At 46.1% G+C, this 25,918-nt stretch overlaps 1 protein-coding gene across 1 annotated transcript in view; it reads left to right on the top strand.

Annotated features, from left to right (window-relative positions):
• The window catches only part of TDRD3 (tudor domain containing 3), a 419,212-nt gene extending 396,398 nt beyond the window's left edge, over positions 1–22,814 (top strand). The window contains exons 13-14 of the mRNA XM_075334376.1: positions 19,198–19,322; positions 22,575–22,814. Coding sequence (XP_075190491.1) covers positions 19,198–19,314 — 117 coding nt within the window. The 3' untranslated portion in view covers positions 19,315–19,322; positions 22,575–22,814. The remainder of the gene's footprint in view (positions 1–19,197; positions 19,323–22,574) is intronic.
• The last annotated feature ends 3,104 nt before the right edge of the window (positions 22,815–25,918 follow it).

Genomic DNA, 25,918 nt, shown 5'->3' with positions numbered 1-25,918 from the left:
ACTAATCAATATAGATGCACTTCAGTGCCGGATGAGGAATTTTCTACTGCCCTGTTCCAGCTGCAGTGGAGCACCAATGTGGAGGCTGGACCAGGGTAGTGCAAATGTTTTGCTCATTTCTTAAAAAAAAAAAAAAAAATATCATTTTAACATCAGAAATGAATTTTTCTGTTTACAAGTTTAACAGTTAAACATAATTCATGGGAACAGAGGCATATTTGTTATATTCACTTTAGTAATTGTCTAATGAATTGTAGTCTAGATAACCTTGAGAATTTTCACACATCTAGAAAGATACAATACATCCAGAGACATTTGTTCTATTTTTCTGTACAAATGAAATTGAATTAATGCTTAGCTATGAGCATCTAAGAAAAATTGGTTGAAATAAAATGTTAGTCTTTAAATAACTAGAAAACAGAACATTGGAACAAAAAGTTAATTACACTTTGCTATAATTATTGAGTAGCAAATTAGAAAAATACAGAAACAACAATGGGCTTTGTGGATAAATACACAACATTCTTGTATCACATAAACGGCACTAAAAATAGTAATGTAAAGCTGCAAATTACTGTTAAATATACAGTGGAACCTCGGTTTACGAGTAACTTGGTGTGCGAGTATTTCGCTATAGGAGCATAGCTTGCTGTAAATTTGTAACTCCGTGTACGAGCAAGCTTTGCTGTACAAGCAAATACTCACTGCACACACTTCTGGTTCCATACTTTCACCGCAATCTGACCCGCTCTTACAGTCCGCACTAACAGACACGCACACACACATATTATGCTCACCTTACCTTCCATTCCCTCGTCGGCCACCTGGTTCTTATAGTTTGCCGTTATGTTGTATATCAGGTAACCATCGCGACAATGGAGGAACTTCCGCTGTCAGCCACTTCTCAAAGGCAGCGCGCTGACCAATCAGAGGCAACCGGCTCCTGCCTTTGACATCAGCGCTCTGGCAGCAGAAGCTCCGGCATCAGTCGCTATGGTTAACCGATACACATCCTGTACTGACGGACTACAAGAACCAGGAGGCCGGCGAGGGAACGGAAGATAAGGTGAGCATAATATGTTTGTTTGTGCGTGTGTGGAATGGCACAATAGGGGACCAGGATGTGACATTGAACAAGTTGTGGAACAAATTGTCTGAGCTTGCATTATTTCCTATGGGAAATTTTGCTTTGCTAGACAAGTAACTTGGTTTAGAAGCACACTCCCAGAACGGATTGTTCTCGTAAACCAAGGTTCCACTGTATATCAAAAAGTGCCTAGTGTATATCCACGTCTATGGCTTTCTCAAGGGGATGTATAAGAAAGCCATAGAAGCGAAAAGAGGGTCCTTTCTAATATAATCTGTAACAAGGGTAAAGTATACCCTGGACACTTTTTTTATATATATTTTGGTACTTCTTAAAATTTGACATGAAATGATTGAGATAGTTTACTGGTTTGTATTTTTCATTTACACATAGTATTCTTGATTTGATTTTGGTCTATACATCTTGATACAACATTTATCCAGATTGGTGATTGATATTGGTATATCATATTTGTAAGGACTTGGATCTATGTGATTTTGGACTGTCCAACTTACAGGTTCCACACCTTTTGATCCATTTACCCCACAATATCATTAGAATCTTTTCTGTGGGCCCATCTTCTTTCCCTTTATTAGGTTACTCTTCCTTAGTTGACCTTAAATTGTTATGTTATTTGTATGTTTTCAATATTTAAACTAATATTCTTTTTCTAGTGGAATCTATTTACTCCATTTTTTGGGTATTACCATTATTAATAAGAATTTTTTCACTACCTACTAAGAAAGAGTATATCGATGTTTTCTTGTGTTTCTGACTCCATTTATGCAGCGTGCCATAAGAATTGCTGGCTGTTAATTTTAACAGCTGTATAGACTATATCCAGTGTCAAGAAAGCCAATGTGCGAGCGAAAATAGGGATGACTGAAAATAGTATATTCACTATCTGTTATGCTATTGCTGGCTGAAATTTTAAATTAAACATAAAAAAAAACAACCAACTATAGCGTAACGCTGGCATCTATTCCCATTTTAAATGCTTGTGCTTGTCATGCATGTGAGAATGCCCAAGATAGTACAATGCTATGATAGAAGGTATTTGGAAATGGCAAATATTTGGCATAATGATCAAACTAAGAGTTTCTTTAGCTGTCAAACACTTATAGTCAAGTATTCCTTTCTTAACGCCCTCGTTACTTTTTCTTCTTGAAAGGCATAGTAGGGTTGTGAACACAAGAAATCTCATAAACCAAGCAAATGGCCAATCTAGTAGAGATGTGCTTTGAAGGGTTTGTTATCTGTTTTTCTAACAAAAAAATTTAACAGGGTGCCCCGCTGTTGGGACCCACAGTAGTCATCTATAGTCTGTGGGAATCCGATGAGCAACTGTTCAATTACCCTGCAGCGCCACCACAGAACATTTCATAGTGAAATCAGCAGGCTGTTAACGTGATGCACAGATGTGCCAAGTCTTCTAGCGCGAGAGACACTTTGTAGCTACTCTGTACTCTGCTGCATGGACGACTTCTTCACAAGGAGGCTTGCTATTCATTTATAATTCCCCCTTTAAAAGGAAAAAGATGAGATAGAGAATGTTGAATTTAGTGTCATAGAAGTGGCAAGTGCATATACTTTTACCATGTTTAATTAGATGGTAACCACTTATTATATGTGAGGGGTTTTTTTTTACTAATTTGTACATTGCAATGCTAAATACATTATGGAACTTTAGTTATTCTTGCAGAAGCTTAGATTTCTGGAGATGATAATTAAGATTTAATTAACAACACTTAAGAAATTATATTATGTAGTATGTTCACAGATTACTAAGAATAGACACTTGTATATAGCTATTGCTAAGAACTTACATCATTCAATTTCTTTTTTTTTTTTTTTTTTTTTTAAGCATGCACGTAAGTTTATCAGGAAAAATGCTACATGAGGCTAAAAATATAATATAGATCAGTATAAACTACTATTGTCAAAAGTCTCTGAGTCGTATGTCAGGAAAGTGTTACACAGCTGTTCCTTAAAGAGAATCTTTTAGCAATTTTGACCCCATTAAACTGCTAAAAGCTCTGAAATATTAAAGGGAACTGGTCAAGTGCAATATGCACCCAGAACCACTAGCTGTTCTGGATGCATACTGCCAGTCCTTGCCTAACTGTCCCTGTATCTAGTAGCATAGGTAAAGAGATCTTTAGAAAAGGCATTTCTAAAGACCTTTTATGATATTCTAATGAGTGCAGGGACTAGTCTGAAGAGTGTTAATTCCTGTGCTCATTCCGCCCTCTTAGCATGGCAGCACACCCACAAAGGTGTGCTAACATATGCTATTCAATGTAGCATCACCAGCGGTGATGCGCGTACCTGTATCTGCTGTCACCGCTGATCTGAATGCTCGGCACTTCTGGTCATGTGCAGTATGAAGCCCGGGAATACATGCCTCGGCTTCAGAGAGGTCTAGTGCGCATGACCGGAAGTCCAAGGACTTAGGATCAGCAGTGATAGCGGACACAGTACGCACATCACCACTGATGATGCTGAATTGAATAGCATGTTAGCATGCCATTGGGCGTTCTGCCATGATTAGAGGACAGAATGAGCGCAGGAACTAACGCCCTTAAAACTAGTTCCTACGCTCATTAGCATATCATAAAAGATCTTTAGACATACTTTTTCTAAAGATCTCTTTATCTATGATACTAGATATTGGGACAGTTAGGCAGGGATTAGCTCTATGCACCCAGAACTGCTCGTGGTTCTGGGTGCATATTGCACCTGACAGGTTCCCTTTAAATTTAACCATACTGATGTTAATTCGAGGCTCGTACCAGACACCTAGTCTCTGGGGCACAAACTTGAATACGGACTTTTCACGGAAGTCGGTGTTCAGAACTTGGATGATATATAAGGCTTGTTGAAAGGCTTTCGGTGTGAGAAAGATCACTGAATGCTGCTGGGAGCAAAATAAATAAAAACTTTTTTTTAAAAAAAAATTACGTTGGGTCACCCCCTTTTGCCTTTGCAGTTAAATCAGACACCTGTGGGCTGCAGCCCTTCGCTGTCTGGTTTACCTTGGCTGGTTATCAAAATTAGAGGGCATCCCACAACATTTTTTTTATTATTATTTATTTATAAATAATTTAAAAAACGGTGTGTGGGGTCCCCCCCAATTTTGTATAACCAGCCAAAGTAAAGCAAACCGCTTGGGACTGGGAAGGCCCATGGTTATTTGCCCCGGCCTAGTCTAAAAATAGCCCACTGCCGCCCTAGAAGTGGTACATCAAATTAGATGCCACAGTTAATATTTTTGGGGTTGATGTCAGCTGTCTTAAAAAGTAGTCTGTATGGCCACTCTGCAACAGAGTCTGGGGGGGACTTTTAAAAAAGGCTTTGTGTGGCCACTCTGTTCCTGAAACTTTGGGGTTACTCTTAAAAAACCGGGTGTATGGGGGGAATTTTAATAAAGACTTTGTGTGGCTGCGCTGCACCAAGCTCTGTGGGAATACTCTTAAAAAAGGGTCTGTGGTGGAATTATAATAAAGGCTCTGTGTGGCCACTCTGCACCAGGCACTCTGGGGGTCTTCTTAAGAATGGGTGTTTGGAGGGAATTTTAATAAAGACTTTGTGTGGCTGCGCAGCTCCAGGCTGTGTGGGTACTGTATTAAAATTCCTTCCACAGACCTTTTTTTAAGGCTTTGAGGGGCATTCTGTTAAAAAGCGTCCTTGGGAGGAATTTTAATAAAGCGTCTGTGTAGTCATTCTGTACCAGGTTCTGTGGGGAGTACTCTTAAAAAGGGTCTGTGTGAGGAATTTTAATAATTAGTCTGTGTGGCCACTCCGCATACAGGGAAATGATCTGCTGGGCACACTCTGTATAGAGGCCGTGTAATATTCTGCACTTCTTTTGCTTCAAATTACAAGGAGAGCATCAAATAGGAGACGTGACCTTGGTGCTGCTGCTGGTGGAGCTGCTTCAGGGACAGGATGTGCTCAATTTGTGCCTGCTACACTCCCAAATAAAACACCTTCCTCTGGTGCACTCCCCTGACAGGACATTCTGTGTAACTTAAGAGAGTATCGCTGGACGAATGGTGAAGCCAGAATAAGTACAGGTGGTTTTAGATTGGATGGCTGAGAGTGCCTCCAGATCCCTTGCTTTGTTTTCCATCCGTTCCCTTGCTGAAAGCAAAGATTTTGCACCTAGGGCCCATGGGCATGTGTCTTACACCTCTCCTCCTACCAAATCAGGCAAGCAGTCTGTGCCCCAAGTCATGCAGCAGTCACCAAGTCATGCAGCAGTCACTTCTGCTTTTTGATGACTCTGCTATATGGGGTTCCATTGATCACCTGGCACCTGTCCCTGCCCCAAAAGTGGAAGAGTTAAGTGTACTGATGCCAAACCATTTGTTCAGAATGAGGATGAGAATGTGGGAGGGCTAGTGCTTATGGTTAGCGGATCTTAGCAGCACAGCTCTGTTGATGATGATGATGTAATACAGGTGCCAACTACTGTTGCTTTCTGCAGTGCACTTTGAAAGATATAGGCGTATGAGTTATTAATTACCTACAATTATAATATATCCATATACTTACCCTCTGACCCAATATTGCGTGCCATGTTACATGCTTTTATACCATTTTTCTGTCACTGTCCGGTGTTGTACAAATTAACTATTTTGACATTTGTTAATTGTCACTATGATATTTATGTCTACCTTTTGATATTTAATAAACCCTTTAGCATGTTATACTCCCTGTTTCTTTGGTTCATATTGTTACTTTCTGTAGTGTGCAGACCAACAAGGAGGGAATGGGTGAGAAGTGGTTGGAAGATGGTGTGGGGGATGAGGAGATCCTAGACTCCACATGAAGTGAAGGTCAACTGAGTGATGTGCCCATATCGAAAGGAGAGCCGGCAGTCATACTGCCCCAGCTGCACAGCAAAAGACTGAGCAAAGTGCAAAAGCACAGAGGCTGGCCCCTAGCCAGTATGCCGGCTGAGAGGAGACCAGAGGAGCTTCCTGGCATTGCACTTTTTCAGGCAATGTGCTGACGACAAGACTGGTGATATGCACACTGTGCCATTGGCAATTAAAGCATGGTATAAATGTTCTTAACCTGAGCACCACCTGCATGATGAGGCATCTGAATGCAAAGTACGTGCTGCTATGGAGTACACACTTGAAAAAACAGGAAATATCTGATGCTCCTTCTGCTAGTTCTGCTGCAGTCTTGGCCTTTTCCTCTCCCTCCGGAAAAACAGGGCCGCCTTGCTTCCCCATAAAGAAATTATGTGACAGCACCACCACGAGTAGTGTCACTGAGCATCTCTACAGCGTCCCATGGAGGCGTTGAGCTGTCCATCCCCGAACACTGGAGAGAAAGAGGAAGTACCCCTCTACCTACCCACAAGTCCTGGTCCTGAATGACAGCATTTCAAAATTTGTTGCCTTTGAAATGCTGCCTGTCACAAACCACCGGGGGGTCACTCAGAAATCCCCCGCGCTGGCTACCAGTACGTCACAATCGGGGGGTAGCAAGGGGGCGTCCCCCTCCTTTATACCTCCCGACCGACAGACAGAGCACGTGACGCGCTCTCTAGCGCCCCTCTTATAGTCAGGCCAATTATGGAATTGCCCGACCATAAGCAAGGAGGCCGCTATACTACTTATGCCGATTATTGAAGGGCCCCCGGCGAGAGAAGGGTATATATTCCCCCGACCTCCGCGGGCGGAATATATAAACTCTCCCCGAATCTCACTGGCCTCCCCACAATAATCCTTGGCACAACTCGCTGCCACCAACCGATTTACGGTAACTATTAGCCGAACACACGGACGTGGGATTCAAGATCGAGATAACAGAACAGCCCAAGATTAATTATATAATTTAATCGCCTAAGGCACACTAGAAACTACAATATATACAATAGGGAATCTACAGAATATACATATGTCAGAGTACAGTTACAGATAAAGCATGGGTTACAAACAGGTATACAATTACATCAGTTACCTTGTGTGTCTGGCCACAGGGGGGCGCTGTAGACCAGGTTTCTAGGATTCTTCCCACAGATGTTTCCCAACCAGGCCCCCGAGCAGAAGAACACTGGAAAATGGCCGAAGTAGGGTTATCAACCTGGGCAGATCCAGGTCCCCTCCTACCTTAGTGACCTCACAGGGAAGCACTGCCACTCCCCCTGCATGGATCAGAATTATCCAGCAAAGGGGATATTGGCCATAACTTTGCCTGGGAGCGTCGTAGGCAGACGCCAATGCTCTCATTGTGACAGTTATGAATTTAGCTACAGAACGAGGGGACTCATGACCTGTCTACGAGTTCCCATATGGCTGATATCACGCCTGGGGTATTTCCCAAGCTCCCCCTTCCATAAAAAAGGTGTGCCAGCATCGTCCGCCTGCGCAAACACCATTTTTATGGTTGCCATATTTATCGGAGATATGGCTTGCGAGATATGAACCATTTTTTACTGGAGTCGTTCTGTCTGGCTACTTCCAAGCCTTGCTAATGAGATACAACTCTTGTTACAGGGTGACGGCAGGGAGTCATCCTGGGTCCATTGTCCTCACATCATCTCATCTCCATATCAGAGGAGATGGCTGTTGGAGGTGTAAGTGGGATGTGACACCTTCACAGATGCTGGACATTTGAGCACAAGAAGGGAGGGGGGCACTGCCAGGGAGTGATGAGAGCAATTATGACTTCTAGTCATAATTCCTCTTCATATCCCAGGATTTACCTCACACCTCCCCCCTTTTGAGGGCGCTAGGGGGCAGCACACCCCGGTGTTCCCCCGTGCGCCCGTCCGCGACCTCTCCTTGTCGGGACAGCCCGTCTGCGTTACCGTGGTCACGGCCCCTTTTGTGGCGAATGGTGAAGTCGTATTGCTGGAGCGCAAGGCTCCATCGCAACAATCGCCCATTCGTCCCAGAGACGGTGTGCAACCAGCTGAGGGGATTGTGGTCCGTCTCCACGATGAAGTGGCGCCCGTATAGATAGGGTTGCAGACGCTGCAGGGCCCACACTATGGCCAGGCACTCCTTCTCCATTGTAGAATAGGCCACTTCCCTTGGTAACAGCTTCCTGCTCAGGTACAAGACTGGGTGCTCTTGGCTCGCAGAGTCCACCTGGCTGAGCACCGCACCGAGGCCGAAGTCACTGGCGTCGGTCTGTACTACAAACGGCTGCGTGAAGTCGGCTGCCTGTAGCACGGGCGGGCTGGACAGGGCGTCCTTTAGGGCCCGGAAGGCTGTCTCGCAGTCCACTGTCCAATCGACTGCAGAGGGCAGCTTCTTCTTGGTGAGGTCCGTCAAGGGCTTTGCCAGGCTACTATAGCATGGAACAAACCTCCTATAGTACCCAGCGGTCCCCAAGAAGGACATCACCTGCTTCTTGGTCCTGGGGGTGGGCCAGGATGCGATGGCCTCCACTTTCTCAGGCTCGGGCTTCAGCGTTCCCCCACCTACCCGGTGACCGAGGTACTGGACCTCGCTCATGGCCAGCTGACACTTTCCCGGCTTGATGGTCAAACCTGCCCGGTGGATCCGCCTGAGCACCTGTGCTAGATGCTCTAGGTGGTCCTCCCAGGTGGGACTGAAGACGGCAATGTCATCTAGGTACGCGGCCGCGTACCCTTCAAGTCCCTTGAGCAGGGTGTTGACCATCCGCTGGAAAGTGGCAGGGGCATTCCTCATCCCGAATGGCATCACCGTGGACTCGTACAGTCCAAATGGGGTAATAAAGGCAGAGCGTTCCCTGGCCTTGCGAGTCAGGGGGATCTGCCAATATCCCCGGCTCAGATCCATGATGGTCAGGTACCGAGCCCCGGCCAACTGATCGAGCAGGTCATCGATGCGTGGCATTGGGTACGCATCGGCGACCGTGACCGCATTGAGCCCCCTGTAGTCCACGCAGAACCGAGTGGTTCGGTCCTTCTTAGGGACGAGGACTACAGGCGAGGCCCAAGCGCTGTTGGATGCCTGGATCACCCCCAGCTCCAGCATCTCGTCAATCTCCTGGCGCATGTGTTGCTGCACCTCCAGGGAGACCCGATATGCTGAACGCCGGATCGGGGGATGATCCCCAGTGTCCACGTGATGGACAGCCAAGTCAGTCCTTCCGGGCTGGTTGGTAAACAACCCCCGGAAGGGGTGTAGGGTGGCCCACAGCTGGGACCGTTGGTCCTCCAAGAGCTGGTGGCCAACCTCCACATCCTCAATGGATCCGCCTGCCCTAACCTGGGCTAGCATATCCAAGAGGGTTTCCGCTTCTCCCTCCTCGGGCAGGTTGCACACGGGGAGCGCACATGCCTCCCGCTCATGATGTGCCTTCATCATGTTCACATGGAAGGGCTTCCGCCTTCCACGGGCAGGGTCCAGGGTGACCAGGTACGTCACAGGGTTGAGCTGCTGGTACACGAGGTATGGGCCTTCCCAGGCTGCCTGAAGCTTGTCCTGTGGTACGGGGACCAGTACCCACACCTTTTGACCCACTTGGTAGGTCCTCTCACAAGCGTTCTGGTCGTACCAACGCTTCTGATCGGCCTGGGCTTGAGCCATATTGTCGTGTACCAGTTGCGTCAAGGCCTGCATTTTGTCCCGGAAGCGCATGACATACTCGATGACCGACACTCCAGGGGTGGCCAAATCCCCTTCCCAAGCCTCTTTCACCAGAGCCAGGGGGCCCCGCACACGTCGCCCGTACAGGAGCTCAAACGGTGAGAATCCTGTTGAGGCCTGTGGAACCTCCCGGTAAGCAAATAACAGGTGTGGGAGATACCGCTCCCAGTCACGCCCATGGGAGTCGACCAACATCTTAAGCATCTGCTTTAAGGTGCCATTGAACCGCTCGCACAGGCCATTAGTCTGTGGATGGTACGGGCTGGCCACCAGATGTCGCACCTGGACTTGCTTACAGAGGGCCTCCATCAGCTGGGACATGAATTGGGTCCCCCGGTCAGTGAGCATTTCCTGGGGAAAACCCACTCGGGAGAAAATCTCCAGCAATGCGGTGGCCACCTTGTCAGCCCGAATGGACGACAAGGCCACTGCTTCTGGGTACCGGGTGGCATAGTCCACTACCGTCAGTATGAAGCGTTTCCCGGAGCTGCTGGGGATGGCCAGCGGGCCGACCAGATCCACAGCCACCCTCCTGAAAGGCTCATCGATGATTGGCAAAGATACTAGTGGGGCTTTGGGGTGTGGCCCCGCCTTCCCCACTCTCTGACATGTTTCACACGAACGGCAGTAGGCAGCCACATCGGCCCCCATTTTTGGCCAGTAGAAATGCTGGTTTAACCTGGCCTTGGTCTTAGCGATCCCTAGGTGTCCGGCCATCGGAATCTCATGTGCGATCCGCAACAACTCCGTCCGGAACGGATAGGGTACCACCAACTGTCGGTCCCTGGGCCACGCCTCCGGTGAACCCTGCTGGACCGTGGCCCGGTACAGCCGTCCTTGGTCCCAGACCACTCGCTCCGGGTCCGAGTCCGAGGGAGGCTGTGCCGCCTGCTCCTTTAGAGCTTTCAGGCTGTCGTCAGCTTCTAACGCTGCCTGAAACCCCTGACTAGATGTGGCCAGAATCGACGAGACTGTCACATCTTCGGTCAGTACCCCGGGACCTGTGTCCTGGCCTCCACCTGACTCGGCTGCCACTTGGTCAGAAGGGGAAGAGCTATCGGACCTCCGGGAGGCCCCTTGGCTTCCAGCACTCCCACTGCGGGTGACAGCGGCCACAGCCGCTGCGACCGTGGGTCGTGCCTGCTCCTCCTCCGTTCCTGACCAAGTCGCCGGTTCAGGCAGACCTACCTGGCTTCCTGACACCCCGGTTGTGGGGGAACCATGCACCGAGATCTTACCTGGGAGCACTTCCGCTCCTGGACCGGCCCCAATCTCACCTGCCTGTTCCCCTCCTGCAGCAACAGAACCCCGCTGTGAAATCTCTGGGGACCCCACATTTGCTGTGGTAGCCCCCACCCCACACACTGGTCCTCCCCCTGCAGCACCCTGCTCTCTGCTTATCCCTGCAGAGGGCAACAGATCCCAGCTCACAGGCTGGTTACTTGTAGAGGCATTGTCACACCTTTCTCTGACCCCCTCCCCTGTCACAGCTGCAGCTGCGTGTGTGTCTATGGTGTCTGTGCAAGCAGAAATATCAGAGTTCACTCCCTCCTCCCTTACATCATTCATAGATAACACATTAACATTGTCCGGAGGCACGTCAGCACTGGCTGAAGGTTCAGCCTTTGGGGCGGGGCCAAACTGGGAGGTTATTTGCCCCAAATCTGTCCCAAGTAGCACGTTTGCAGGGATCCGATCAGTTACCCCCACCTCTCTCACCCCTCGCCCCGCGCCCCAGTCCACATAAATGTCAGCAACAGGCAGCGCCGGGTCAATGCCTCCAATCCCGGAGACAGCGAGGGTTTTTCCAGGGATCAAGTCTTGGGGGGACACCATCTCAGGCCGCACCAGAGTCACCTCCGAGGCGCTGTCTCGCAGTCCTATGGTCACAGACCGGCCGACGGTGACAGGTTGGAAGCTGTCCAGGGACCTACCACCACCCCCACCCACACAATACACCTTGGGCGGCCCTTGGGACGGGGACGGAGCCGGGGCCTTGGGACGCTGAGGGCACATGGCCTTGAAGTGTCCAGGTAGGTTGCACTGGTGGCACCGTTCTGCCACGGGCCTGGAGAGGGGAGTTGAGGGGGACACCCCCTGCAGTCTAGGGGCAGGTGGGGCAGTCGCAGAATTCATCTTACCCCCTCTCCAGGTGCTGCTGGTGGCCGCTCTCCTGGCCTCAGGGGCCCGGTTGTTGGTGTAGTCATCGGCAAGGGCAGCTGTAGCCGTGGACCCCTTTGGCTTCTGGTCTCGGATGAACTGGCGGAGATCCTCAGGGCAGTTCCACAAGAGTTGCTCCGTGATGAACAAGTCCAGGATCTCCGGTCCGGTGGAAAGCTGCAGGCCTTGGGTCCAGTGGTCGGCAGCTCGGGCAAGTGCCCGCCGGTGGTCAGCCCAGGAGTCCTTTGGTCCCTTCTGCAGCGTCCGGAACTTCTTGCGGTAGGACTCCGGGGTGAGGTTGTACTGTTGGATCAGGGCCCGCTTGATGGTGTCGTAGCCCTGATCCGCCTCAGCAGGCAAGTCCCCAAGGATATCCAGGGCCTTACCCCTTAAACGGGGGGTCAGGTATTTGGCCCACTGGTCCTTGTTCAGATGATGCTGCAAGCAAGTCCGTTCAAAAGCAGTCAAGAAAGAGTCCAAGTCTCCATCCTTCTCCAGCACTGGGAAGTCCTCAACACGGACCTTTGGAAGTTTGGTGTCTGGAAGGTCACGGGTGGCTGATGAGGGCCGGAGCTGAGCTAGCTGCAGCTGGTAGTTACGCTCTGCCTGGCGCTCTTCACGCGCTGCTTGCCGCTCACGCTCGGCCATGAGTTCCTTGTAGCCCTCCCGGTCTCCAGCCTGGCGTAGGGCCATAGCCATTTGAAGAAGGCTATCCGAGCCTCCCAGGCTCGGTGGAATGGCACGTGGTGATCTGCGGCCCGCTGCGGAGCCTGGTGCTTCACTGTCCATTGCAGAGCGGAGGGCTGGCGTCTGGCTCGTTGAGGACCCTTGGGCGAGCTGCTCCTCATCTTGTCCAGCAGTGCCCGGTTGTGCAATGTCCTCTGCAGAGCTGTTTTCTGGCGTCGAGCTCCTGGAGGACTCGTGGACAACCTCCTCATCGTCTCTGGCCTGAGCATCGGCCATTCCTTTGGCTTTGCTCCTGGTGCTCTCAGCCATTCTTGCAGACTTTTGGTCACTGACACAGAACTGACACCTGATGCCTCCACACACCTTACAGTATCTGCACTCTGACACTCTAGTGTTGAGCTAGTCTGAAGACCCCAGCAGCCACAGCTGCTGCAGGCAGTCTTTAGTGTCTGGGAGTATGGGTCTCACACTCACACACACTATTATCTCGATCCCACCGCTTGCCACCAATATGTCACAAACCACCGGGGGGTCACTCAGAAATCCCCCGCGCTGGCTACCAGTACGTCACAATCGGGGGGTAGCAAGGGGGCGTCCCCCTCCTTTATACCTCCCGACCGACAGACAGAGCACGTGACGCGCTCTCTAGCGCCCCTCTTATAGTCAGGCCAATTATGGAATTGCCCGACCATAAGCAAGGAGGCCGCTATACTACTTATGCCGATTATTGAAGGGCCCCCGGCGAGAGAAGGGTATATATTCCCCCGACCTCCGCGGGCGGAATATATAAACTCTCCCCGAATCTCACTGGCCTCCCCACAATAATCCTTGGCACAACTCGCTGCCACCAACCGATTTACGGTAACTATTAGCCGAACACACGGACGTGGGATTCAAGATCGAGATAACAGAACAGCCCAAGATTAATTATATAATTTAATCGCCTAAGGCACACTAGAAACTACAATATATACAATAGGGAATCTACAGAATATACATATGTCAGAGTACAGTTACAGATAAAGCATGGGTTACAAACAGGTATACAATTACATCAGTTACCTTGTGTGTCTGGCCACAGGGGGGCGCTGTAGACCAGGTTTCTAGGATTCTTCCCACAGATGTTTCCCAACCAGGCCCCCGAGCAGAAGAACACTGGAAAATGGCCGAAGTAGGGTTATCAACCTGGGCAGATCCAGGTCCCCTCCTACCTTAGTGACCTCACAGGGAAGCACTGCCACTCCCCCTGCATGGATCAGAATTATCCAGCAAAGGGGATATTGGCCATAACTTTGCCTGGGAGCGTCGTAGGCAGACGCCAATGCTCTCATTGTGACAGTTATGAATTTAGCTACAGAACGAGGGGACTCATTACCTGTCTACGAGTTCCCATATGGCTGATATCACGCCTGGGGTATTTCCCAAGCTCCCCCTTCCATAAAAAAGGTGTGCCAGCATCGTCCGCCTGCGCAAACACCATTTTTATGGTTGCCATATTTATCGGAGATATGGCTTGCGAGATATGAACCATTTTTTACTGGAGTCGTTCTGTCTGGCTACTTCCAAGCCTTGCTAATGAGATACAACTCTTGTTACAGGGTGACGGCAGGGAGTCATCCTGGGTCCATTGTCCTCACATCATCTCATCTCCATATCAGAGGAGATGGCTGTTGGAGGTGTAAGTGGGATGTGACACCTTCACAGATGCTGGACATTTGAGCACAAGAAGGGAGGGGGGCACTGCCAGGGAGTGATGAGAGCAATTATGACTTCTAGTCATAATTCCTCTTCATATCCCAGGATTTACCTCACACTGCCGTTCTGGCTGGTGTAGTCAGACATTATTTTAAAAAATTCATGGCAGTGGCTGCCCCACAGTACATGGTTCCCAGCTTCTACTACTTTTCCAGGCGGGCCATCCCTGCCTTGCATGAACAAGTTACTGAGAACATTTTGTGCACACTGTGCAACTTTATTAGTGGCAAGGTCCACATAACCACTAATATGTGAACCAGTAAGCACAGCCAGGGAGGTTATATCTGTATCTGGTCACTGGGCAATTGTAGTCGCTGCTGGGCCTGAGGCGGAAAGTGTTTTGGCACATGTACTACCACCACCCATGTTTTTCTGTCCATGTTACCTTCTCCTTCTTATTCAGTCAGCAGGACATCTGCATAACCAACATCAGCACAGCCAGGGGGAAACAACCGCAAGCTATTCTGAAATTCATCTGTTTTGTGGTGTGTGATAACTTGGGAAATCTCGGAGCTGCTCTGGGCCTAGCCAGTTTGACACACATCCCTTGTCTGGCACATGTTGAGTTTTGTAGTGAAGAGGTTCCTGAAAAATTACCCTGAGAAGTCAGAGCTGCTGCAAAAAGTGCAGGCCGTCTGTGTGCACTTTCGGCATTTTCACTGTGCTGCTGTTGCTTGCCTGTCTGTGCTGCAGCATAATTTCTGCCTTCCCACTCAACGCCTCATATGCGACATATCCCCACAGTGGAACTCCACTTTGCATATGCTGGAAAGACTGCGCAAGTTTCAGCTACAGCATGCACGGTTGAGTGGCTTTGCGGGACTTCAGCACTAACGGGGAACCACCATGCAGTATATGTATGACCTGTTGAGCTGCTTTGAGTTCTTCAAGAACATGGCCTTTTCTGATGACTTCATCATCAGTGTTACTATCCCACTAATGTGCCTCCTTGAAAAAAGGCTTCATGTAATTTTGGAAGAGGTGGCATAATCACACGATTACCAGGCCAGTAATCCACACATGGCTTGAAGGGTGGGTTCCTGTACCAACAGCGGAAGGTACACAACTGTCCAGCCATGGAACAGTTTTTGAGGAGGAGGGGGAACCATGTTGACAGCATGGTGGAACCCAAAGCAGCTCACCGGCATCACTGGAGCGTGGCTGGAGTGATACTGAGAACACAGACAATACACCTCCTACCAAGGACAGCTTGTCCTTGTATCTAGGCAGACTGGCACACATGAAAAAATACATGCTGCAGTGCCTGCACATTAACCCGGATTGTTACCAGTTTTTATTACTTGGTGTCTTTGTAGCGGGGATCAAGCAAGATGGACAACATGTCATTCTTCTGTTACTGGAGCATGACCTGAAATTGCAAGAACACAAGCGCATGCTGGTAGACTAACTACTGATAACGTTCCTACCTAACAACGGTGTCTCAGTCGAGGCACAAGACAGTGGAGAAAGAAGACGTTACCAACACAACTGGGGTACCGGCACCACCTCGAAAGGGAGGGTTAGCCTGGTTAAAGTGTGGAAAAAACGTACTGTGCACATCACAACATCCAGCACCACCATCTGATATGGTCCATATTAGCAGGAGACAGCATTTCAACAACATGGTAGAGAGTATGTGTCCACACATCTCCATGCACTGAGCGATGGCTGTGTCCCATTTAACTTATGAGTATCCAAATTGGATACACAGCCTGAGCTTGCCCTTTATGCCTTGGAGGCGCTAGCCTGCCCTACAACAAGTCTGTAGCATGGCAGGGGGTGGAATCACAGACCGGCACATCCACCTGTCCATAGCCAACGTGGGCAAGCTCATATTCATTCAAATGATCCCACAGAACTTGTCCGTACCTTTTGGCTAACTGGTGAAGTATAGCAGTCACATAAAGCCATTGCTATTCTCCATCACAGTTTATTCTTTCAATTTGCCATTACCAATGTTTTGGGGCCTCCCCAAATTAAAAAAAAAAACAATGTTGACTACCTCCCCCCCCACCCATACCGCCACTTCCACCTCCTCCTTCACTTGTACCTGCACACAAGTTTTTTTTTGTTTTTTTTTTTATCCTATGTTACTGTGACGGAGTCCTTCTCCCATATCAAACAATCAACAGAGCAAGAGATAATGGGAACAATCCAAAGCATATTTATTTCATGCAATACAGAATGACCATCAGATCTACTACACAGAGGGTAAAATTGTTCAGTAATTGCATAAATGTCTCAGGGATCAGTCACAATCCTCCAGCAGTCCTTTTCCAGGCAAATGGGGGTTTCTCACAGTCTCTCTGGCATGCTGGCAGCAGCCTTAGCTTTTCCCTCCCAGAGGATCAATCTTTTTCCTTCTGTCTTCAAGATCTCAAACAGACTGTCTCATCCCCCCAGGTAAGCAAAGAAGTTAGGTGGATTCCAGGCCCCCCCCCCCCCAGACCTAAGGACAAACACTGCAGGGATGATTAACCAGCAGACAATACAATGTACACTCAAGGAATACAAATAATGGACAGTGAACCAAGCCTAAAATACGAACCTACACAACTTGATACACAGTACACAGTTCTGTAGAGAAACTCTGTTAAAGGCTTTGTGGCTGCACTCTTAAAATGTATGCTCTGTGGGAAACTGTTTTTTGTTGTTTTTTTTTTTTTCTTTTTTCAATATTGGCTTCCTCCTTCTCTTCAACCAACATCTCTACTTCCTCCTCAACCTCCATTCCTCCATTTGGACTGCCTCCTTCTGGTTTAAGATTTATTTATTTTTTTATTCTTTGTTAGTTTAAAGGGGTTCTGTGTGCTCTGTGGGGATTTTTGAAAAATGATGGAACTCTAACAGTCTTTGTGGGGAACTCTTTAAATTTTTATTTTATCAATTTTTTTTTTCCTATTTAACCATGATTGCTATGTTGACAGAATCCCTTCAGCTCATTTCCCAGTCCATATTTATTTTCAGGTCCTGCTCTTACCCCCATTTTGCTTCCTTTTGCACCCTCCTATACCTTACTACAGCAATTTTGCAGCCCAAACGTTCAGGTCCCCATTGACTTCTATAGGGTTTGGGGGCAAGTTCTGGCATCGAACCAAACTTTTAGAGTTCAGCCAAACCTGGTGAACCCGAACATCAACAGGTCCGCTCCTCCCAAGTTATCGTGCTGTATGAATTGTATTGTAAGAGAAACTCACTGTGGCCTGTGGCATAAGTATTCTCATATTAGTCCATGTGACTCTAGTTTGGAATTTCCACGTAACATCAGTATATCTAGATTGCATTATATATTTGTTACTACAGACATAGAGACTTATTTTTAACCATTTTCTTGTAGCTTTATCCCTTACCATTGCTTAAGTGTAAGTAGAGACCAATAACTCCATTATTATGTGATCACAGGGCTCTAGAGATTGGCTTCTCTGCGAGTTGTGATATTTGTCTAGATTGACCGTGATACTGTGCTTTCTGACCCGATTATGTCTACATTGATATATTATGGGACTGTGCTTTGACATTAACCTAGTAAGTTGAACTTCACCACCTCTTTATATTGGCATTTGTGTCTCAGCACATTATCACCATATGCATCATTCTCAAATAAGAAACCCAAATGTTCACATGTATATGTGATAAGAGGCACATGCTATCTGTTCTATTTTTGCAGTATGTGTCAGTGCGCCCTGAATATGTAACAGGTATTTGTACATTTTATATTTTAATGGAGCGGTTTATGTGATTCACTGTATCAGACGTTCTGCTGCTGACAACTGCAGTTTGCGAAGCTGTAGTTAATGGAAATGAAATACTGAATTATAGAACTGTGGTCTTATTTATTAGCCAAGGAAACCTTAAAAACAGATTTAGCAACATTATAAAAATCTTAATAGCTTTGCTTCATCTAGTGGTCTGTTTCTAAGCTGGTTATTTTGCAACATCTCAAAGGGAAATGAAATATTAATCTAAATGGTCTATGCTTACAACACTGATAGAAAGCTGGCTGGTCAGATTGTAAGCTGCTACTGTTCTTCAGCTATGTGGATATACAAAATTTCCAGTTTGGATTTTGCAGATGTTACATGCCGATTTACTGTAGATGTTACCACATTCATTACAAAGATTCATAGTTGCTGTGAAAATCCACATTATAAGTTAGCATGCTGCAAATAAGATTAAAAAATTTCATCTATTTTGCTACTCTGTAATATTGAAAATCCGTAGTGTATCGGCCCCATATGGCATTACCCCCCATGTTCTGTTCAATACTCTTTATTCTGACATATTTCACAATTGGAGGTACAATTTCCTTTCATTTAATTAAATTGCAATTGAAATTGCTTTGAAATTGTGACATTATCAATTAGCTTAAAATTCTTTTAGGAGCCAAATGTCAGAGAAAACCTTTTTGGGCATGAATCTTGAATAGACATGACAAAGTTTTCGGTGCCTTTTTCTTATGGTGAATAAACAAATACAGTCTTGTCCATGTTCATAACAAAATATGAACAATAGCGCCAAGCTATAGCATATCCTGGTGATTTTATATGAGCTCTGAGTATAGTCTTGTTAAAAAATATAACACTGAAATAAATAGTGCCACCACACTGGATATAGGCGAATGAGTGTAATAGTGACCGGAAGTTATAAGAGCAAGATGCCTAGAATATCTAAATTTATGATAATCAGACTGTATATCTAAAAACAACTGCATGACTTAATGATCAAAGTTACTATACCAGTGACTGCTCCTTCTATGAAGTCAATGAATCCAGGTCATATCGTGGTGAACTCCGATAGTAGTAGTAAAGATTTGTAGGAGTATGCAGAAGTCATGTATTTATGTATTATAGTTGGTATATACCTGTATTTCAAGGGTTAAATAATTTTGCCAAACATTTTTTTTAGGAAGAAGAGGGGGAGTATGGAGATTCACTTGACTTCCGTAGAGGAGGTGATGGACAACCAAGGAGATCTACTAGACCCACTCAACAGTTTTATCAACCACCCAGAGCGCGGAACTGACTGTTAAGGTGAATACAATTTAACAGATGCAGTAGAAAGTCAGTGCTTTTATCTTTGTAGCTGTGATAACAGTAATCACATAATTACATAAAATACAAAATTGGAAATTTATATTGCAGTACATTAAAATAGATTTTTTTTTTACCCTCCTAAGCAAACCAGTTATACAGAAAAAAAGCTGTATTGCAACCACAGATGAGCATATGTGACAAAACTCACCAAACTGTGGTTTTTACCTGCAATTTCGATTTTCAGCAAAGTAATTCTCCCTGAATTGAATGTTCCCTATTAGGGTAAGTTCACACAGTGCGTTTTTCGCGGCGTTTTTGCGCAGTTTTCGGGTGCGTTTTTGCTCAGAAAACTGCATGACTTTGCTTCCCCAGCAAAGTCTATGAGTTTTCATTTTTGCTGTCTGCACACAGCGTTTTTTTTCAGCTGCGTTTTTGTGGTGCCACAAAAACGCAGCATGTCAATTATTCTCGCTTTTTTCACTGCGCTTTTCATCAATTGAGTTCAATGGGATGTTGAAAGATGCAATGAGAAACGCAAATAGCTGCGTTTTGGTGCGTTTCTAAGACCAAAAATGCAGCTATAAACGCAGGAGGTGGGTAGTAAAGTGACATGTACAGGAAGAGGATTCCTTCTGTCAGTATATACAGAAGCGTGAATCCTCCCGGTACCGTCACCGCCGCTTCCACCTCCTGTCCTGTGCATGTATGCTGCCGTGCGGCGCCATGTACAGGCAGGAGGTGGAAGCGGCTGCGAAAACAAAAGTTAACAGTAGAAAAAGAAAAAAAAGTTATACTCACCTGTCTGCAGACTCCCGGTGCCATGCCCGCTCCCATCTCCTCTCACGGTATCGCCGCTCCAGCTGTGTGCAGACGGCCGGGAAACCTCCGATGGATGCAGGACCTGGCGATGGATCACCTGATGCAGTCACCTGACGCATCAGGTGATCGTAAGTATCGCGGTGACACGGGCGCCCGGCCGGTTTAAGCTATCAGCGGATGCGTCAGGAGACTTCATCCCTGATTACCGGCAACTGCTGCAGCGATCGGACGGGATCAGACTCCCGCCCCATCGCTCCAGGAGCTGCCGGTAATCAGCACATAAGTGAGTATTTTTTTTTTTTTTTGCACCGATGCATCTGCTGATTGTATAAACGGCTTTTGTACAATCAGCTGATGTGTTATGTGATTCAGGCACTTGATCCTGACACATCATCTGATCGCTTTGCCTTCCAGCAAACCGATCAGATGATATTGGATCCGGATTGGACGGCGCGGGACCCTTGACCCAGGATTACTGCGGAGGGGGGTTCTTTATTTCAATAAAGATGGAGTCACTAATTGTGTTGTGTTTTATTTCTAATAAAAATATTTTTCTGTGTGTTGTTTCTTTTTTTATCTTTACTAGAAATTCATGGTGGCCATGTCTAATGGCGTGACACCATAAATTTCGGGCTTAGGGCCAGCTATACAGCTAGCCCTAACCCCATTATTACCCAGCGAGCCACCCGGCATCAGGGCAGCTGGAAGAGTTGGATACAGCGCCAGAAGATGGCGCTTCTATGAAAGCGCCATTTTCTGGGGTGGCTGCGGGACTGCAATTCACAGCGGGGGTGCCCAGAAAGCATGGGCACCCTGCACTGTGGATTCCAATCCCCAGCTGCCTAGTTGTACCCGGCTGGACTCAAAAATTGGGCGAAGCTCACGTCATTTTTTTTTAAAATTATTTCATGAAATTCATGAAATAATTTAAAAAAAAAAAAGGGCTTCCCTATATTTTTGGTTTCCAGCCGGGTACAAATAGGCAGCTGGGGGTTGGGGGCAGCCCGTACCTGCCTGCTGTACCCGGCTAGCATACAAAAATATGGCGAAGCCCACGTCATTTTTTTTGTTTGGGGGGGGGGGGCAAAGAAATCCTGCATACAGTCCTGGAAGGAGGATGCTGAGCCTTGTAGTTCGACAGCTGCTGTCTGCTCTCCTGCATACACTATTGGATGGAGGATGCTGAGCCTTGTAGTTCAACAGCTGCTGTCTGCTCTCCTGCATACACTATTGGATGGAGGATGCTGAGCCTTGTAGGTCTGCTCCCCCTGACTCTCCCTCAAGCATACAGTCCTGGATGGAGCATGCTGAGCCTTGTAGTTCTGCAGCTGCTGTCTGCTCTCCTGCATACACTATTGGATGGAGGATGCTGAGCCTTGTAGTTCTGCAGCTGTCTGCTCTTCTGCATACACTAGTGGAGAATGAAGAACACATTGAAGAAGGAAATGACATCAGACCTTTTTTTTTGTTCACTGATAAAAAATGCATAAAGACGCAGTGAGCAAAAACGCAGCAAAAAAATGCACCAAATCGCGGCAAAACGCGTGCGTTTTTGCCACGTTTTTTTGACGCGGGTGCGTTTTTGTGCGGTTTTTGCCGCAAAAAAACACACAAAAACGCAGCGTCAAAAAAACGCAGTGTGTGAACCTAGCCTCATGTTGTGAAATGTAAAAAGAAACACTCCTCACCACTCACCTATCCGCCACCACTGCTCCGGTTCTTCACGTCAATGTCACTCTGCATCTCCAGCCAAGTGTTCACTCAAAGTCAGGATTTCCAAGAGTGAGCATAGCCCAAAAGTCACTGCATATGCACAGTGACCTCAAGGAGCCTGTTTGCGGCCTGAAGTCCCAGCTGTAAGTGGAACCTCTGCCTAGAGACTTCTGACTACAGACCATGTAGGTACAGTGCTGTCAGAAGTCCAGTCCTGGTGATGGAGGTGCTGAGATGCAAACATGAAGCAGCAGTGGCAACTGGAAGGGTGGGCGATGAGGTTAGTTTTTTTTTGTCTTTTTTATAACATGCACACTCCTGATGTGATGTCAGAACTCTGCTGATTATTCCTTTGTCTCTCCTTTCCTTTTTCACAACATGAGTTTCCCAGATACTGACGGCGAGATAATACTACAGCTTCTTCTAACTACCTCCTTCTCACTATCTAGCATTTAATGGTTTGTGCTAAATAGGCATTGTTTAATGGGAGACTTGTAGAAGGCGGGCCAACTAGGGGGAATGAAACTGTAAACTGATGAAGATGCCATTTTCTTCCAATAAAATATATCTCCCTGTTTCACATAATTACATACAGCATATTCCTTCACTCTTATTGTTGCAAATAAAAATATATATTCTTTATATTTATATAAAAGCCATTGCTTGTGTTTCCTTCCATTTCCAGTTGTTACCTGATTCTTTTTTGTAATCCACCAGATTCACCATGAGATTCTCACAAAAGAAAGGAATACTGCAGCTGTTTTCACGGAAGTGGTATATTTTTCTAAAGAATTGCCTTGCACTGTGGTATTAATATTCTTATTGCAAACAAGACTGTGCATCTGCAGATGGAAGTAGCTACAGATTTGCCATCAGTTATTAGTTTAACAAATGTTTTTTTTTAAATAATTATTGATTTCTTGTTTGCTTCAATAAAACCACAGTGCACCTGAACAATGTCTCTAGATCTTCATTATTTCTGCATGGACATAATTGATTGCAAACATTTTCCATATTTTTTGTTAATCAAAAATGGGAACCAATCCTATCATAAGGGAAAAAGAAAACTCTTATTAAAAATAATTGTTATTCTTCCTATCATCTGTTGGGATTGCCTCCTGTAATCTACTACCTAGTTCATTAGTACAATTTTTAAAATGTTTAGAAAACCATGTAGTGTTTCCTTTACACTTCACAGATATTTTTGTGTTAGTATATCACATAAAATCCCAATGAAACACATTTAAATTTGTGGCTGTAATATGAAGACATGTAGAAATGTTCACGGGGTATGAATATTTTTGCAAGGCACTATACACAGTGGTGTGAAAAGATGTTTTCCTGATTTCTTATTCTTTTGCATTTTTGCCACACTTAAATATTTCAGATCACGAAACTAATTTAAATATTAGACAAAGATAACACCCCTAACCACAAAATGCAGTTTATAAATCATCTCCCGCCTCGACTCCTGCAACCTCCTGCTCTCTGGCCTCCCTTCCAACACTCTTGCATCCCTCCAATCTATCCTAAACTCTGCGGCCCGCTTAATCCACCTCTCCCCTCGCTACTCCCTAGCCTCGCCACTCTGCCAATCCCTTCACTGGCTTCCCATCGCCCAACGACTCCAGTTCAAAACATTAACCATGACATACAAAGCCATGCACAACCTGCCTCCTCCCTACATCTGTGACCTAGTCTCCCGGTACCTACCTGCACGCAACCTCAGATCCTCACAAGATCTCCTTTTCTGCTCCTCTCTTATCTCCTCTTCCCACAATCGCGTACAAGATTTCTCCTCCCGTGCATCCCCCATACTCTGGAATGCTCTACCTCAGCACATCAGACTCTCCACTACCGTGGAAAGCTTCAAGAGGAACCTCAAGACCCACCTCTTCCAACAAGCCTACAACCTACAATAGCCCTCAGTCCAGTAGACCACTGCGCAACCAGCTCTGTCCTCACCTATTTTACCATCACCCATTCCCTGTAGACTGTGAGCCCTCGCGGGCAGGGTCCTCTCTCCTCCTATACCAGTCTGTCTTGTACTGTTAATGATTGTTGTACATATACCCTCTTTCACTTGTAAAGCGCCATGGAATAAATGGCGGTGTAATAATAATAATAAATAATAATAATTATAAATTAAGGTCTTTATTATTAAGGTAAAAATAAATCAAAACCTACAGGGCCCTGTGTGAAAAAGTGATTGCCCCCTAAACCTAATAACTGGTTAGGCCACCGTTATCAGCAACAACTGCAATCGAGTCTTTGTGATAACTGGCAATGAGTCTTTCACAAAGGTCTTGCGGATTTTTGGCCCACTCATCTGTACAGAATTGTTGTAATTCAGCCACATTGGAGGGTTTCCAAGCATGAACTGCCTTTTTAGGCTATGTGCACACGCTACGTTTTTTTGACTCTGTGCTTTTGTGCAATTTTGGCCTCTAAAAACGCACAAAAACGCACCCGCGGCAAAAAAACGCGGCAAAAAACGCATGCGTTTTTGCCGCAATTTGGTGCGTTTTTGGCTGCGTTTTGCTGCGTTTTTGATCTCTGCGTTTTTCTGCGTTTTTCCAATGGATCGCATGGGGGGAAAACGCAGAAAAAGACAGGAAAGAATTGACATGTTCATTTTTTTTTTTTAAGCTCAAAAACGCAGCTGAAAAAAAAGTTGTGTGTGGACAGCAAAAATGAAAACTCATAGACTTTGCTGGGGAAGCAAAGTCATGTAGTTTTGAGGCCAAAAACGCACTCGAAAAACGCGCAAAAAACGCTGCGAAAAACGCACTGTGTGAACTTACCCTTTAAGTCATGCTACAGCATCTTAATCGGATTAAGGTCATTACTTTTACTAGGCCAAAGTCTTAATTTTGTTTTTCTTAAGCCATTCAGAGGGCTTGCTGCTGTGTTTTGTATCATTGTCCTGCTGCATAACCCAAGTGCGCTTCAGCTTGAGGTCACAAACAGATGGCCGGACATTCTCCTTCAGGATTTTTTCGTAGACAGTAGAATTTATGGTTCCATTTACAACAGCAAGGCTTCCAGGTCCTGAAGCAGCAAAACATCCTCAGACCATCTCACTACCACAATCATATTTTACTGTTACTATGATGTTCCTTTTCTGAAATGCTGTGTTACTTCTATGCCAGGTGTAATGAACAAACACCTTCCAAAAAGTTCAACTTTTGTCTTGTCAGTCCACAGAGTATTCTCCCAAAAGTCTTTGGGCTCATCAAGATGTTTTCTGGCAAAACTGAAAGCCTTTGTGTTCTTTTTGCTCAGCAGTGATTTTCGTATTGGATTTCTGCCATGCAGACCATTTTTGCCTAGTCTTTTTTTTTATGGAGGAGTCATGAACACTGACCTTAACTGAGGCAAGAGAGGCCTGCAGTTATTTGAATATTGTTGTGGGGTCTTTTGTGACCACTTTGAGGAGTCATTGCTGCGTTTTTGGGGTAAGTTTGATCTGACCACTCCTGGGAAGATTCACCACTGTTCCATATTTTTGCATTTGTGGATAATGGCTCTCAATGTGGTTCACTGGAGTCCCAAAATTTAAAAAAGGCGTTATAACCTCTTCCGGACATGTAGATCTCAGTTACTTTGTTTCTCATCTGTTCCTGAATTTCTTTTCATCGCGGCATGATGTCTAGTTTTTGAGGATCTACTTCACTTTGTCAAGCAGGTCCTATTTAAGTGCTTTCTTGATTGAGAACATGTGTGGCTGTAATCAGGCCTAGGTGTGGATAGGGAAATTGAACTCCACATCCCAAAGATCTGATAAACCACAGTTTATTTATGTTTTAATGGGAAATCACGTTTTTCACACATGGCCCTGTAGGTTTGGATTTATTTTTTCCCTTAATAATCAAGACCTTCATTTATAAACTGCATTTTGTGTTTACTTGTGTTATTTTTTTTATTTATTTGGTGATTTCAAACATTTAAGTGTGACAAACATGCAAAAGAATAATAAATCAGGAGGGCGGCAAACACTTTTTCATGCCACTGTTGGCTCATTTTATAGATTTCGCTATATGTTTTCTGTTGATATTGTA

The sequence above is a fragment of the Anomaloglossus baeobatrachus genome, chromosome 2 (assembly GCF_048569485.1).
Source record: "Anomaloglossus baeobatrachus isolate aAnoBae1 chromosome 2, aAnoBae1.hap1, whole genome shotgun sequence".
NCBI classification, from domain to species: domain Eukaryota; kingdom Metazoa; phylum Chordata; class Amphibia; order Anura; family Aromobatidae; genus Anomaloglossus; species Anomaloglossus baeobatrachus.
Note: the sequence above shows the minus strand (reverse complement) of the source record. Positions and strands in the feature narration are given on the sequence as shown.